This window comes from Leptonotus elevatus, chromosome 2 (genome assembly GCF_054856555.1).
Source record: "Leptonotus elevatus isolate MCC_2025b chromosome 2, RoL_Lele_1.0, whole genome shotgun sequence".
In the NCBI taxonomy this organism is placed as follows: Eukaryota; Metazoa; Chordata; class Actinopteri; order Syngnathiformes; family Syngnathidae; genus Leptonotus; species Leptonotus elevatus.
This window is the reverse complement of record NC_141240.1, coordinates 40,742,959-40,760,217: the sequence shown is the minus strand read 5'-3', so window position 1 is coordinate 40,760,217 and position 17,259 is coordinate 40,742,959. Positions and strand designations below refer to the sequence as shown.

The 17,259-nt window shown below is 40.7% G+C and overlaps 2 protein-coding genes and 1 long non-coding RNA gene across 16 annotated transcripts in view; 2 read left to right on the top strand and 1 right to left on the bottom strand.

Annotated features, from left to right (window-relative positions):
• Positions 1 to 1,629: 1,629 nt before the first annotated feature.
• On the bottom strand, positions 1,630 to 8,908 carry ren (renin). The gene is made up of 9 exons (XM_086068317.1): positions 8,724 to 8,908; positions 6,153 to 6,300; positions 5,826 to 5,949; positions 5,626 to 5,744; positions 3,645 to 3,841; positions 2,409 to 2,531; positions 2,187 to 2,328; positions 1,983 to 2,081; positions 1,630 to 1,904 (listed from the first exon to the last, which is right to left on the bottom strand). Exons 1-9 carry the CDS (start codon positions 8,798 to 8,800, stop codon positions 1,743 to 1,745), a joined length of 1,191 nt encoding a protein of 396 aa, XP_085924443.1. The 5' UTR covers positions 8,801 to 8,908; the 3' UTR covers positions 1,630 to 1,742.
• On the top strand, positions 5,245 to 15,547 carry LOC147180047 (uncharacterized). 2 transcript variants are annotated; one of them, XR_015094057.1, is made up of 3 exons: positions 5,245 to 5,355; positions 9,446 to 9,679; positions 15,191 to 15,547. It is a non-coding gene; the product is annotated as an uncharacterized LOC147180047 (long non-coding RNA). The 2 variants fall into 2 exon arrangements; XR_015094056.1 differs by lacking the exon at positions 15,191 to 15,547 and adding an exon at positions 11,824 to 12,219.
• A 914-nt stretch (positions 15,548 to 16,461) lies between these two features.
• Positions 16,462 to 17,259, top strand: part of LOC147180043 (membrane-associated guanylate kinase, WW and PDZ domain-containing protein 1-like) — a 120,447-nt gene continuing 119,649 nt past the window's right edge. For 5 of the 13 annotated variants that reach the window (XM_086069171.1, XM_086069167.1, XM_086069166.1 and 2 more), the window contains exon 1: positions 16,466 to 17,188. In XM_086069171.1, the coding sequence (XP_085925297.1) occupies positions 16,891 to 17,188 (298 nt within the window). In that variant the 5' untranslated portion in view covers positions 16,466 to 16,890. Of the gene's footprint in view, positions 17,189 to 17,259 lie in introns of all 13 variants that reach the window. The other 8 variants (XM_086069170.1, XM_086069175.1, XM_086069174.1 and 5 more) reach the window with 4 other exon arrangements.

The window sequence follows — 17,259 nt, the reverse complement described above, 5'->3', positions numbered from 1 at the left end:
AAAAGCAGTACATCTGTTAAAAAGGTGGAGGAACTTAATGTGTGCTTGCATTAGCAAGTAAGTTAAGTGTTATTAGAGATTGTAGGTTGTTTATATGCATTGCTGTTATGTACAAAAGCACAGTATTGTGTTTTTGTTTTTTTGTTTTTAGTATGAGCTGATATTGTGACCTTTTTTTATATCGCTAACCTCCCCTCAATATCGTGATAATTATCGTTAGGGATGTCCCGATCCGATCACGTAATCGGAAATCAAGCCCGATCACGTGGTCGCTGACTCGATCGGAATTGGACCTTGTCTCCCGATCAGGACTATATTAGGTTATTTTTTTCTAACTTTTAATTTTAATTTTATTTATCTGGAGTTGCCCAATGGCACAAAGCGAGACATCATTTTTCCACACAGCTTAGCATGCGGCATGGCCTCACTTTGCTACAATGACACTATTTGCATAATGCCATCAAGCGGCGGGGCTCAAGCGCCGAAGTATTTGGAAGTAGATGATAATATGTTATTATCATCGTTAATGTGTACAGCGGATATACAGTAGGTCCATTGCACGCTTCCCCGCTGCTGCGCTGCGCTTCACTGCCAGGCAGACCCGCCGCCATCGGGCGCAAGCGACTCTGGACGTGCTCTGGGTCCTTCCCGCGGATCCGGCCGCGGACGTGTTTCGTTTCCTCTCCCGCTGATCCAGGCGCCCGCCGGGACTGCAGTACCATCGGAGCCTAGCCTAGCGCGAATCCAGAGTGGCCGACGTCCTTCGCGGGGTCGCTAGCCCGGGCCGGCAGTCTAGCCTGGTGCGAGTCCAGACCAGTCAGGATATGGTAAGATTAAACACATTTTGCTTGCTTGCTCTTCAAATGCAGCCTTTTGTTTGTTTGTTGTAAAGTTGGCTTGTTTCACGCTTTAAAACGGCTCCAGTAGGTTCTCAAAAATAAAGCTCTTGTGAAAAATGTATATACTGGTTGATAATAGCCCTTTGAATAACTCATATATGTTTCCAAAAAAAGGAGGGTTAAATGTTTTACTTAATTTAACCACTGCTCCACTCACCATATAAAACGTGTTGAGGTAGTTTTGTTTAAAAACAAGTGAGTTGACAGTGAGAGCGGTATTGTGGCCTTGGATTGAAATAACTGTTGTAAAAGATTATTTTTGGCTGGTGTAGTGACAGCAGACAGGATCCATGGAAAACAATTCTAGGATATAAAAATATTTTCCCATGTTACTTTATAATATTATTGTATAGAAGCTGAAAAGTGTGACAAGCCGTACAAAAGTTTGGACATGGATGGAAGGATGGACAAACATTGTCTACATTTTTTGTGGCTACGTGCTTGTTGGGTGTAACTAAGTGTGGTAAACATCAAAAAAGAGTATAACTACATAAGCAATAACAAAGCTATTTGAGACTGATTTGGTGCTTGTTGAGCACAGTCGTTTCTTTTCAACTTAACATCAAACTTCTTGATCACAAAATGAAATCAACAAAGGAATTTATTCATCCATCGTAATTCCCACATCTTTATTGCAGTTTGGCATCAACAGGCCAGACACACGCACACATACACATTTTGCAATAGTTTTTACATATTTCATAAATAGAGAACAGACGGTGTTCAGTGCAACAAAACTTGGCGACTGGTGGTTGATTGGCTACATACGGTATTTGAACCACAGAATTGAAAGGTGTGGTGACGGGAGAAGGAAGTTGCAAATAGCGTTCTTTATTAATGTTGTCAAACTGCTGCAGCAAAGCCGATCCGATTACTGCGACGGTCAAATTCAGTGTAGTAGCGGGCGATGAAGTTGGCTCCCAGAATCCAAATGGGACCTGTAGGGGGCGGCACATCCAAGCCCCTGAAGGTAACAATGCAGACGTCCCCCTCGATCTGGGATTGCTGGAGACGCAACAAATCATCCGTGACTGACTGGTATGCTATCAATTTGAACGACTCAGCATTCGCTATCCAACTTACCCATAGGATGTAATCCTCATACGTGAGGGAGTACTCGAGGCCACCGAGGTGAAAAGCAATACTTGGCAATGCCTTCACAGTGTCACAGCTGACTTTGTACTGATTGAAAACATCAGGTATGGTGCAATGATGGGCAGGGCATTCTAGAGGGCAAATATTTTCAGCATGAAACTATTTTGGATGTGTAAAAACAAAAAAACTTACACCACTTTCATCCAGCTGAGCTCCGATGCTTTTCATCAGCGCAAACACGGAGGAGGCCGGACCTGTGATGTAGGAGGAGCCTGTGTCGATCACAGCTGTGCAGCCTTCTGCACAAAATATCATTTCTGCTCCCACGGAAACACTAAAAGAGTGAATGAAAAATGAACTGTCAAGCAGATGTTATGTGTGGACTTTGTGCTGTATGAGCTTATGAAAACATACCCTTTCATCACAACCTCCCACTTGCCCATCTCTTTGGTCTCCACGTAATTAAAGGTTCCAGTGTAGTAGTTTGGGTCTGTGCCTCCCAGAACCAGCTCTCCACCGGGGGAATGTTGGGGGTCCCTGAAACCAATGCACTCTCTTCCAGGATATTTTTTTTTCCAAATGTTATATATCAACTTTCTTTCCGCAGCAAAAGTGATTGAAATTTAATCTTTTGATCTTTCATTCCGACAAGGACAGCGGTTGACGTCTTCTCTCCGCTTAGCAGAACTGAATCAAATACTTTCAAGTGTGACAAAGCGCGGAGAGCAAGAATTATTTATTTATTTATTTTTATGATTCATCCTGACTGACTTCTTGGTTGCAGTTTTTATGTATTCATTAACACTATTACCAATGTTATTGTTATTACAGCCTGTTTTACTCAAACATAACGATGCATGTCAAATATAATTGTATCACATAATAAAAATTAGACTTTGGTGATATTTTAAGTTCTTCAGATGGCATTTCACACATTATTAGTTTCCCATCCACCCATTTTTATTTAATTTTCAAGAAATGCAAAAATAAAACTGAATGGAAACGGGCAAAATTTGAGAAAGGGCCTAGAATTTGCAAAAATGTTTTTACGCTTAGAGGGGGTGATTTTGGAAGCATATCGAATAAAGGAAAATATTAAATTTGGCAATGAAAATAATCAGTGGCGTGGCACGATTTGACCGTATATTACGTCACACGTACGTTTGTAGTCCCAAAGCAATGTCGGACGATAAAGTAAGGTATGTTTGGTGGGACGCCGAAAAATAAATCTTTTTGGAATGAATTAAAGAAGCGAATATTAATGCTATTTTAGATGGAAAACCGCAAAGAAACGCTACGGTTTATCACAAATTACAAAAGCAAACTCATACGACGTCATCGCACGGCGCAGTAGCTTCCTGGTCTTTTAAATGACTGGTTGATCACATCTCCGGTGTATAGCGCCACCTACAGCGGCGTAGTCCCCTCTCAATATTTGCAAAAGAAGAACAGATGGAAACGGGCAGAAGTCGCATGTCCGTTTTGCGCATTTTCAGCACTAAATTCTCTTAACAAAAAATTCGACACAATTGGATAGAAACCTGACTATTGTTAAGCCCTTAATCCATTATGATTGTGTCTGGGGTTATTTCCGAAAAACACCCAAGTGGACCAATGCAAGTGAGAGTGGTTCCGTTGACCTCAACATACCTGCTGTAGTAAACGGAGAACACCTCCTCCTTGAGCACATGCTGAGACATGATGCGGTCAAACACTGGAGTGATACCGTCAATGGCTACATTGGGGTAACCCATCCCCAGGACACCGTCAAACTTTGCAAAGATGAAAGGCATGGCAGACAGGGAGGTCGCCTCAGCAAAAACCTGGACCACGGGGATTCCACCCACCTCCAAGGAAGAGATTGAGATGGAAGTCATTCTGACAGATATGCACTCTTCAGACCGCAGCTTTCATGAATAATGTGGCAATTCACAAACGGTGCTTTGAGATATCAAATAATTTTCCCGGAGATGTCAGAAAATTGCACTATAATATTGTACATTATATTTAAATATGATGTAAAGGTCATGATTATTTCATTACAGCGCCCTCTAGTGTGGTCGATTGGGGCACCGGGCAGTAGTATAATGATATAATCGTAAGTCTAGGAATTGTAAATTATATTACATAGGCCTCGCCGTGCCTTACAGGAGGTTGACATGTTTCGCCGCCATCTTTGCTCTTCGGATACCCAAAGGAGAATAACTTCACAGTGCTAGAGCTTCAAAATCATGGCATTCTATTAGTTCACCACAAGATGGCACTAAGTCCTACACACTGTCTTCTTTAAAAAAATAATAATAATAATTGCAATGCATTTCAGTGGGCGTCAATTTTTGCTAGTTCTGGGCCAGCACGGCCCCTCCCTATGGGCTCTTTGCACAAATCCACTACTTCCTGAACTCAATACCACACCTTCATTTCCTGTCTTTCATGATTGGACAAATTGATTAATCCATATGTGTCTGGCCATTGTCGACGTGGTTACTGAGGTCAGGCACACCTGGATTAATCAGTTTGTCCAATCATGAAAGACAGGAAATGAAGGAGTGGTACTGAGTTTTACTGAGTTGATTTGTGCAAAGAGCCCATTCCCCCACAAATAGCAGGGGTCCACTGTATATCAAATTAGAGGCAGAAGATGGGGCCAGAGAAGGATGATTATTTTTCACAGGTCATATTTATCACATGCTGTTGTCAAGTCATCATGATGGTTTTAAAAAATTGGAATTGCGTGGGAATGCGGAATGCTATTAGCTTAGAGAGTATAGACCACTTGGAAGACGGCACAACTAAGTATGTCGGTTACTTATGTCAGTTCCTACCGATTTATGAGACCTTTTCCTGTATCCTTCAAAATAAATTTATCAACTATATTATAATAGCACAATAAAAACAACGCAATTCTGCAATACAAAAATGCAAAAACAAAAATGATAGCAGGGTCATTTACATATTTTATTTTAGAAAACCTGAGGGGGGGGGGGTATTTGTTATCTTTTTTTTTTGCCCTGCAATTTGGTGCCCCCTCCACTAGATGGCGGCCTAGGTGACCGCCTAGTTAGCCTATGCCCGAGGCCGGCCGGCCGGCCCTGGCAGTATCGGACGGTGGTACTTAATTTCATTTACATATAGTGCTTGTAAATGACACAATGGGTTTATTTTCTAAATTTCTGTCAATGTTGGAACTTTTAGTTTTTAACTTCCTCTTTGAGCGGAAGTTTATTTTGAAGGTATGGGGTAGAGTAGAGGAACGTCGGAGACGGCAAACTGATTTGAAGCGCGAGACATTTTGAAGAGGTAGAAAGAGTTTCACGCACAGCAAATTCATAAGCTACTTAGCCCGGTTGAAAGCGGCAAGGTAAAGAACTGAAAGATTTTGACTAGATTTGTGTTTGTGTTGATCTTTTAAGTTTAGTTGGCCTCACTTTATCTGTATGGAGGAAATGTGAACATGTCTGAGTGTTTTTTTTTTTCAGCTCTTACGGTGTAAGAGGTTTGTTTGAGCCAAAGGAAAGGAATTTAAAAGGAAACTTCGGACCACCCGTAAAGCTTCATTATTCAACGCGCTTTACATTCCGCTACCCGCAGTATGTGGAATCACAACACAGGTTGCGGACTGTGAACTCACCACAACCACATCCTCGCTGAGGAATCCCCTGACGTTCCCTGAGGCGTACTGGATGGAAAATCCTGTTCCATTTTCCATGTAGGTGCGAGACATGGAGGCGTCATACCTGTTATGAGTAACTGAAAGGTCACAGTTCATTTGAGTCGACTGACGTTGCGGGAACCCGAATGCAAAACAAACGTTCCTCCTGCGATACTTACAGCAGGCGGTGGAGAAAGGGGAGCAGCTTTGCGAGGGAACCCACAGGTTGGCTGAGCCCGTGTCAAATACCACGTTGAACATCTGCGCCGGAGAGCCGATGCTGATTTCTCCATAGTATTGTGTCTGTGTGAGCACACGGGAGGACAAATGGATGTTCACGCTGCAAAAATCCCATTTGGGCCATGAAATCCACCACTTGACAGTATGACGCAGACAACCGGAATATTTCAAGTCAAAGGGTCAGATCTTAATCTTGACATTTTAATGTCGGATCAAAGGAACACATGGTATGAATTCCTTTGACACTGCGTGGACCAAATTCTCACATCCAAATAGTTTGTCAGAGGAGTGGGAGCAGTTCCATTGCTGAAGTCTTGCGCGCTCATCTGCGCCAACTCCGTCAACACCTGCTCCACCGGAACCCCCATGTCCCGCAGCGTCTCCCTGATAGACGGCATCTTCTTCAAGCTTATTCTGGAAGCAGAGTAGACAAGTGGGGGAAATTCAGTCCTTCTGAGGCAGAAGAAAAACATCCCGGCGCTCATGGTTGCTGAAAGAACACAAAAGAATGATACACACTGTTGCGGTTATATATGCTATATTTGCTGGTCATCATTCCAGCTCCCAGTCGCTAATAAAATGCAGACTTCTTAACTGTCTGATCCTAGACATAAAAAAGTAAAAATTCCCAAGATTAAGTCAAAAGCTGGACGCAAAAGTTGAAACAAAATCACTTTTTTTTTTTTTTTCCATCTGTGCGGTCTGTCCTCACGCCTCTCCTTCGTGTAATTTATCTGGGGTAGAAATTATTAGGCTTGCTTTTTTCAAGGCGGTGGCTAACATTGCAGTATATGTAGACCCTTTTCAAAGGGTTATTTTTTTATTTTTATTTTTTTACAGAATTCTGCTCCCTGTTGGATGCTATACGGTGTGCTACGTGCACAGTGGTCCTACATAGAACCAACCGTTATGCGATGGTAGTATATAGCACTAAATGAGAACCATGGTTCTAGGGATGGGTGACTATTGACACCAGCCTTATTTTCAGGTATCGGTACTCTTGACGGTGGCTAATACTGGTATCGGCCATCCGCTTGGGACCTTTTTACGACCAGGAACTAGATATTAGAAATGAAAAAAAAATAGAAAATTGCCATTATTTTCATGCAATTTAAGTCATTCCGGAGCCCCTCTGGTGGCAGGGTATGAATTTTTGTTTTTGCTCATCTGTACCCACAGTTTAGCACGTCATTAAGAAACAAAGAACAGATGAAGATTAAACGGTATCGTGACGTCATGTTGGAAAGGATACTGTTAAATAGCTCTCTGTGCTAAAATTGCCATAAAGAGAATAAAAGAAGAAATGCAAGGCGATTCTTCGAGGATACCTCACCGACCAAAACAGATTGGTTGGGACAGGAAGCCCCACAGCAGCTGCCCTCTATCATCCCGTATTATAAAACCTATACCGGAATTGCATTTTCTGGCCTGAAGATGGCAGTGTTTTCACAGTTGTGCATTGGTGAAGACGCTGGTTTCCTCGTTGCCAACAGTATCAAAAAAACACTGATTTCAACGGCTCTCATTTCCACAAAATCTAAATGGCATGGAGTTTCTCACCTGTTTCACACTACCCCAGTTTTTAAATCAATCAAACTATATATCCGAGTGTTCTTATTCGTTTCTTATTGACGTGCTAAACCGTGGGTACAGATTAGTAGTGATGGGAAAACGAAGCTTCATGAAGCACTTGTGATATTTTTCGACTCCCCTAGATGGTGCTCTTGGGATAAATATAAAGGCTAGTGCAAAGGAAATTGATTACATTTCCACTGCATCTTTCAACCAAGAGTGGCATCTAGAGGCATGAAAAAATATTACAAGTGCTTCATGAAGCTTCATTTTCCCATCACTACAGATTAGGAGGGTGAAAAATCATACACTGGCACCAGAGAGGCTCCGTATCACATGGCTCATTGATGGAGAAGGATTTTACCAGAGCCAGCACATTTAATTTATTATAAAAACACGTCAAATATGTATTCTTTATTATTGTTTACGATTATCTAAAATGTTACTATTATCTACAATTCAGTATTCTATCTATATTTTGTATGGCATACATCTATCATTGAAAGCTTTCAACAATGGTCGCTTCAAATGATGGTTGGTCACACCACACAAAATTTTCAATTCAAATCAAAGTTATGAGGCTATCAATTGGCCATCTAAACAAAACAAGTTAGCTAGCCACACAAGTAAAATTATAATAAATTCTATTTGTTGGACAAAATTAATATTCTTTTTTTTCAGGTGATAAACCACATGATGTCCAAAAATGACCACAACATACCAGTTGCTAAAAGGCAAACTTTTTACATAGTTGTTCGAGAGTACAAACCGGATCTAACTATCTCTGAACTATCTTGTGGATGATACAAACTCCTGTCTATTTCAAAATGTCTTTTATGTCACGCGACATGCTAATTCATAAAATGGACATCATCGGACAAACGTATCTGTCAAATGACTCATATATAGATCTTTAAAAAAAATCTGTCCGTTTTTTTTGTGGGGAACTTTGTCGTCGGTCTGAAAAAAAATGGTATCGAACATCCCGAGTCTTTTTGGATGTTAATCCTTATATATTATCTAAGGAATTCCATATATAGAATCAGTTGCTATATAGAGTTGTGCAATATGGAATCCGGAGTGCAGTATAGAACCTGTGAATTGCCAGCTCGCTGTGTAAAAGCACACAGGTACGGCCGTATCCCACCTTTGCTGCTCTAATTCTGCGGGACACCCTGGACTGATCATCAATTAATCAATGGGTGCTTTTGGAGTCAGTTGATCTGAATCAGTGGCAGCTGATGTCAAATCAAGAAGCCGCTTACCTCTTCAAAGAGTGGCCTGTGCTCATTGTCATCGACACGGCAACCAAGCATGCCCAATAGGCCGTCAACGCTGCCATGGTAGGAAGGAAAAATGCCGAAGGCCTCCGATAGATGACGGATGAAGACGATTGGATCCCCTTTTTTTCGATTAATGGCGAGTCCCGCAATTGAGGGAGCCGAAGCTTTGGCTGAGTTGTCTGACCATCCCGACGGTTTTATACCATCGCCGCACGCAGGTGACAGCGATTCTGGATGGGAGCCTTCCTAGAGATGAGCGCTTGGAAAAAGAGTTGTGGTTCCACTGCCCCACCCACCCGCCCCCCACCCCTGGCACTTCTCCATTGGTCACGTAGCCCCCACTGTGATAAACAGGTCCCAGTCAGATGTCTGCACTTTGACCTCATGGATCGCATTTAGGACAGAAAGCAGGGGGTTCACATGGAGCAGATTTTTGCAGATTGCTACCATTTGAACGGACGTCAAGCGTTCAATGGATTCGCTTCACTTCCAAGTTACTTCCAATTGACTGCTTTCCCCCCCCCCCACGTTTGAAGTGCATATTTCCTTTAAAACAGACAAATATGAAGAGTGAACATCTGCGAAGGTTTTGATTGTGATTGTTGGCAAGTGAGCGTGGCGCATAGTGAGTGTATTATGATTTGGGATTGCGTGTCTTGCTGCGATCCACAGACCAAACACGTCCAACACTTTTTTCATTGCAGGCTCGCTCTCAGTGGATTTGAGCCCTGGGAGGATTCCCACACTATCTGACCTGTCGGCCTGCAGTCATGTGTTCTTCGTACTGTACTGACCACCCAGCGGAGTAAGCAGATATGGGGAGGGTTCTCAGCAGCCACGGCAGAGGTCAGAGGTTAGCCTCAAAAGAAAATAAGGTTACTGCGGGCAGACCTTCCAGGAGAAGATAGCGTGGCTGCGTGACGCACAAGACCACGGCGGTAAGATTGACTAATCGCTTTTACTCGCGTAACGACGGAGGATTTTGTTCTATTCAACGGTATGCAACAATTATGAAGATGTGAAAATCACATTATTTTGTTTGTGGAAGAGGTACAGGTTGACCTTTGATTAAAACAAATGTAAAACAAAAAAAAAAAAAAAATTTTTGGGGGGGGGGGGGGGTCAAAATGGCTTAGTAGAGACATAACCCCCACCCTCTCAAAAAAAATACAATTATTATTTTATTTTTCTGTTTTTGTTTTAATCAAAGGTCAAACTGTACTTCACAGAAATTCACCTATAAATAAAGATGGCTTAACTATATCATACGGGGAGGGGGCTAAACGCTGAATTCCATTTCACTCCCCACGCACATGGTTCCCAACCTTCTAAAACATTTATCACACTCCACATTTTTACTTTGAAAATGCAAAATGAAGACTAAATAGACTCATACTGTACTCTGGCAGCACACGTGGGTGCGTTTGCAAATGTGCTCCAAGCGCTGCATGAGCTTCACTTGATCGTTTGTTTTTCACATTGCCCCCAAAACGGAGCACAGTTCAGCCGGTTAAAGCGAAGTAAATAGTTGATTTCAGAACGCAGCACGCTGTTCGGGCACGCAGACGAGGATTGTTGTATCTTAAAATGGTTTAACTTAACTACAATCTATTCTTAGTTGATTTTTTCTTCTTCAAAGAATTCAAGGAATTCAAAAATAGTAGGGATAGACCGATTATTGGCCGGGCCGATTATCTGCACCAATATTTATAATTTGACGGAAATCGGCATCTGCCATTTTGAAGAATCATATGGCCAATAAATAATAGAGCCATTAAAAAAAAAAGTTAATAAATGAAAAACATTTTTTTTTTCAATTTTCAATTTTTCTGAGATGCTGCTGCCCCCTGGGAACCTTTGTTTGAAATCAAAACTAAGATAAGTAAAAATGTAATACCTCAGATATTTTGGAATACTTTATTTACTGTAGAAAACAATTGTTTAAGATTTGATTTAACTTTTGAAAACATGCCACTGCCCCAGGGGAGATTCCTGGAACTTTTTGTTACATTTTTAAAACAAAGATGTCTATTGACGGTTGTTGTTTTTTTTAACTCCAATATCTTATGAACTCTTAAAGTTGTTCAATGAATATATGCTTTAAAATTCACAAAAAAGTCATTTTTTCAAATTTTGATGCCGATATTTTCCCTTTTAGTTAAAATGAATATCGGCTCCAAATATCGGTTATCGGCATTGGTATCAGTCCTGAAAAACAACAACCATATCTGTCTATCTCTATCAACTAGCAAGCAAACCCACATAATAGTGAGGTCAACCTTTTATTAAAGTCATGATCACAAATGAAAACCAGCAACAGCGTAATCAATCTGTAATAACTGAACCACTGAAAACCGTCATAACGTCAAATGTGCTAACATATCATTTTTATCTCACCACATTTGATCAGTTTCATTTTTTATATATTTTTTCGCGCGTGCCAATTAACTCGCGCCAGCAGAATCGACAAGCCCGATCATCAACTGAGTACACAAATGATTATTTTAATTCTCATTCCATCAGCTCGTGCTACAAGCTAGTTGGCGTTCATTTTCAAACATGGACAAACAACTCTGTGCAGTTCTTGGAACGAAATAATGTTGTGAGTGAGAACTAAAACTGTCGAGGGGTTTGTTTCAAGTTGTTTGATTAAGCAAACATTGGCTAACGTGAGCTTGAATGTAAGCTTTTCCTTTTCTAACCCGCAATTGGGGCCAATCTCACATTTGCCATGTGACTTTTGACCCACAAGCTATATAGATACCAGCTCGCCATTTCCCACATTGCCGAGGCAGACCTTAACGTCACTCCTGTCTGGCCTAACACCCCTTGTGAGGCAATTCTGTTGGTGGCCATGGGAAAAAGCACAAGTTCAGGAAGTTTTTTTTTTTTTCTTTCTTGGAGCTGTTAGCATCAAGTGAAAACTCTTGTCACCACTGTTTTCATGTCTTTGACTTTGGAAATTTATGTTTGTTTTAACTTCCAAGAAAACAGAGATTTGAATTCAAGGATGATGATGGCAAACACAGAATGTATGTAACTCCATCTGATGTTTTCTTTTTCTTTTTTCTTTTGTTATTAGTCATGATGGAGTGAAGTGAAGCAGAGCTGTTATTGTTCTCAAACAAACAAACAAACCACAAAATGTTCCATCGCAGCTGGCAAGACCAAGAAAATGTGAAACCTTTGTATGCAGCACTTATGTTGTGGTTTGTTCGCAGACCACACATTCTTCACATTGGAGACAATAGTTGTGTAAGTTGATTGATGCGTCATCGCGTTTGGCCAACAGGGGGCAGCATTGCATTTAAAAAGAGAACAACATTCAAACACACGCGCCTCATGCGTATGATTAAGCTCACTTTTAAATCTTCTTTTCACTGTATTTTCTTTTAGTAATCTTAAAATGAGAGCTACTGGGTTACTGATTACAACAGTGGCTGCCAGTTTTATACACACTTTGACTCAAATGACCATTAATCGGATGTTAATTTTTTATTAACAATAATTATGTTCCTTTATGTGATGACACTGATCATGCTAATGATTTTCGCAATAATTAGAAAACAGATAATTATTGTTATGCAATACTTTATTTATTTCAGTGTTTACATTTGTCATGTCTGTCGTCTGTCGCTCTCATAATTCAGCCTGCTGCATTCTGGAACGCTACCACATGGGGGAGGTAGAGGATAGGACAGGAATGGGAATACTTTGGCCTAACCTTTTGAGAAATGTATTTCTCTCTCTCTCTCTCTCACACTCCATATAAATATCACAATAAAACCTGGTCTAAAGTTACATTGTCACTCAGCCTGAAGAAAACATCCATTGTGTTTGGTGCCATACAGTACACTTATAATATTATGTGTGTAAATGTAAAGGTAGAATGTGCATGTAGAAACACTGAGACTGGCAAAAGAAATGTTATATAGAAAAACACATGCAGGCATGACAATAGGCTCCAGCGATTGTTTAATACTGCACCTTTGATTGTTATTCTCTGGTCACTATCACCATGACAAATATATATTGCATTGAACTTGCTGGTTAATATTTGACTCTTCTGGTTTGATTGTTGACTCTTGATTTGCTCACCAGATTACTGCTTCTTATAAAACAAAACACCGTGCTGAAGGCAGATTGTTACTGTGGGTAGTGTGATCTCAACATCGAAAACTTACTCTGTCAAAATAATATTTCTTTGATGTCTTTTTAGCATCATAGCTGGACCATTTGTCATTATTATATGATGTATATGTGATACACCATGCCAAGTCTCCGATGTCAATAGGTGAATCTATATTGTATCTGTTGGTTGTTATAGGATGGGACCAATGAACCAGCCATACAATGTTAAATGAACTAAACGAATGTTGTAATCTTTCTTTGTCTGGGTGGGGATGTAGGGATATATATATATATAATATATATATATATAATATATATATATATATAATATATATATATAATATATATATATATAATATATATATATAATATATATATATAATTTATATATATATATATATATAATTTATATATATATATATATATTATATTATATATATATATTATATATATTATATATATATTATATATATATATATATTAGGGTCCAACCGATATGCATTTTTTGAGGCCAATACCAATTTTTGGCAGAAAAAAATACCAATTACTGATTAATCTGCCGATTATTTAGAAATATATACCATGCTTAAAATTACCCCCCCTGATTTCCCAATTCCTTTTCTATGGGTATCACAAACTTTCGCTATTAAGATTAATATAGTTAATGTGTCAATATTAAAACCATTCTTACTTGTTTACAACTGCTGTAAAGCATTAACCTTTTATTTTATATACTTAAATCTTGTGTTATTTTTGCAAGTCTTGGGACTTCCTGGGCTAACCTGGGACCACCGGGTTTGTATTTCTTGCCATGTCATGTGGAAATGTGTGTCACAAAATATATATATATATATCCTTGGATGTTTTCATGCTTGAATTTTCAGAAAAGAAAGTCTTTGAATCCTTGAAATATCAACTTTAAATATAACTTGAAAGGACAATAATAAATAAAATAAGTAAGTGAAATGAGAATAGAATAAACTAAAATAATAGCAACTGAAAAAACAGTAAGAACAAATACTGACTGACTGATGGCAGTGTGGTGTCGGGCATACATGGCGTACACACTTGAAGTGAATACAAAAGAAAGTTGAGATTGAACTCGTTTTTCACACTGGGAAGAATTTGTGTCTTTACATAGTGTTCTCTCACCTGTGGGTATGTGTTCTCACAGCATTTAGCATTTGTGTGTGGATATTTGTCATTTGAAGGAAAAACACCCCCAAAGTCGATGCTAATTTTCTGTTAGCATTTGAATGGGATTTTCCCTTCGCTTTTAGCATTATCGCTAGGCTAGCAATGTTTTAAAAACGAAACGTTTTGTATGTTATTCTTAACGTCGAAGTGTTTAGTTTTACAGTTAACTCCAACTGTGGTGTCATTAAACATCTTAAACGACGCTTGGGGCACAACACAATAACATACGCTACACACTTGCTAGTTGCTAATGCTACGCAAGCAAAACGGTGCATTCAGTGTACAGTGTCACAGTGTCGGAAACGACGGTTTCCGATGTTGGTCGATAACGTTTTAAGGGGGAAATAATCGGCCATTTGGCTCAATTGGCCGATTGTTTGAAGGATTATAATTGCCGGATGATTAATCGGTTGAGCCCTAATATGTAGGAATACCAAAACGTTGACATAGAAGCAACTCATTGGAATGAATTGATGTAATCATGAATGCAATGCAGCCACTAATAAATCTGTGTTTGGTAAGATTCAATAAATTAATAAGACATTATTTTTTTCCGCACATTCATTGTTTTGGACAGCGGTTCTTAACCTGGTTCGATTGAACCCCAGAGTTTGGGTGAGTCGGTCTCAGGGGTTTGTCTGAGGTCAAAACAAACACCCGACTCATAGGATTTGTGATGATACGCTCTGCTTGGCCATCATCGGATGCAGGCGATCCGATCACATTTCTTTGCTTGTCCTATCTGTGCCGCAGGGAATTTGGTGCACTCAGTCGTCGACTTTTGACTGTTGTGATGGTACGTCGTGTGATTTCTTTATCATTGTAATCCCTTCATACTACAAAGTCAAATGTGGAGCAAAAATAAATAAAGAAGAGTGGTCAGACGAATATGTGCAATATGAATTGACATGTATAACGCAACGTATGGTGTTCCACAGGATTCAATGGTGGGGCCTCTGCTGTTTTCGTTTGTATCTCAAAAACAAAAACAAAGCTGATGGCTTTCCTTTGACTCGATTTTAGTTATTTGAATCTCTAAGCATGACAGATGCGACATGTCAGGACACTCGGAACATTAACAAGTAGTCAAGCAAATGTGCATGTAAATTGTTGTTTTTCAGACGACGGCAGTTGGACCAGTGGGCGAGATGAAAAACACAGCGACAGTGTGGAAAACGGGCCGTTAGCCCCGCTGAGAAAGGGGCATGATGGGGCGAGCCGACGTGAAGTAAAATGGAGAACATCCCCCGTGCAGGCTGCGGGTCACTATATAAGACGCAGCCAGAAGCGTGCGGATCGTTGGCATGACAAACAAAGAAGGTAAAAGTGGCACAGCTCACGATGAACCACGAGCATCTCAGCACTTAACATTGAGATGAAATGGGATGGAAAGCTGCCTTTCATACTCGCCTATTCAGGCCACTGCCCTCGTACCGCAACAGTGGCAGAGCTCCACTTATTCCACGTCCGCCGAAACGCTGAGAGACTTTTTGTTTTGCCTGCAGTGGCACTGGCATGCGTTTCTCACCTGACACACCTGACTTTCCGATCACAGAAGAAACAACATTATTATTACATTGCATTTACTTTTTTTCCAGACTTAGAATCATTATTGTGTGTATGTAAGCAGTGGAAAAAGTATTTCCTGCAATTAAATTCAAACAAAACAAGTTATTAGAAGCGTCCGATAAAATTCACATTCAGCATATCGAGTGACTTGCAAGAATGTGTACAAAGAATGTATACAAATGTTTACTCACTTCGGTTGAACGTTGGCAATGTGAGGTCTCAATTTAGATTTAGTCCAAGTATGTAAACGGTTCAGTCTACAGTGGTTCTGAAACGTTTAAGACTAAAATTTCACTGAAAAAATTCTTAGCGCTCCAACTATCAAAATCATGACAAACATGACATGACAGTAATAAGCCCAAGTGATCTAAAAAAAAAAAGTGAGGCAGTAGCTTTATTTAAAAAGTATATTTCACATTATTCAAAGTCGCTGTATTATTAGACAATTTTAACATTAACGCTGCACTACACTATAAGAATAAACAGCTTACAATTTTATTTGGACAAAGTAAGGAGAATAAAGTTTTCAAATGCAGGAAATAAAAAGTCACCAGAAAATCTAAAGACTCAAAACACAAATGACCTGAAATAGGCCTAAAAAGTAAGAAATGTTACTTTTCTGTCCATGTGACAGCCATTATGTCTGATATTGAGTTTGATCCTGCAACCTCCACTCTCCATCAGCCTACTAGCACACATGTCCATTATTTATGAATAAAAAGTCAAAGCTCTTGCGGTCGTCGGGATGATTGTCGGCCAGCGTTGCAAAGCGTTTGGAAGTTGGTGGGCGGGGCGTCGGCAGGCAAGGAGGCGGACGCAGGCGCCTCTCCCGCCACTCACCCTGCACGCATCCTGCGCTACCTGCTTAAAGGCGCCGCCGGTCAATCTCAAACCAACTGCTATCATTTTCATTTCACTTGGAACAAGATACTTTTGGCAGCGGATGGAGGAACCGTCGCAAAAAGTGGAGGATGCGAGAAACAACCAGAGAGCGGATGAGATGCCACTGCGGGTCATCAGAGCGCGTTTGTTGACAACAACACCAATCCAGACAAACAAATGGGCTTGAAGCGTCACGATGGCAAGCAGCGTGCACCTGGAGCAGCTTGACTCGGTTCAGGACGCGAAGTTAAAAAAAAAAAAGGCTCCAACTTGGAATTGTGAACTTTTCCAAGTGTCGGAAGTACCTCCGGGCCGCGTACGTCGACTCTCTTGTAGCTCTCGACGGGATTCCACTTGAATCCGAGTCGCCATGTCAAAAGTCATCCAAAAGAAGAACCACTGGACCGGCAAAGTCAACGAGTGCGTCATCGCGCGGGACGCGTACGGCGAGCTGAACGTGGAGCTGCGCGGCGGGGCCGAACATGGACAGTTTGCTTACATCGGACACGTCCGAGAGGATGCTGTCCTTCATCAGGGTGCGAAACCCAACGAGGGCGAGCTCGTACTGGAGGTGGAGGGGCTGCCCGCGTCCGGATTACCCCTCTACGACATCTTAACCGTCATCGCGTGCACGAAAGGTCCCATCGTCTTGAAGACTGTGCGTCAAGGTAAGAGAGACGCAGTCACGCTTATTTATTGGCATTGTCACCAAAAGGAAAACGAAACGTCCCTTTTGGAG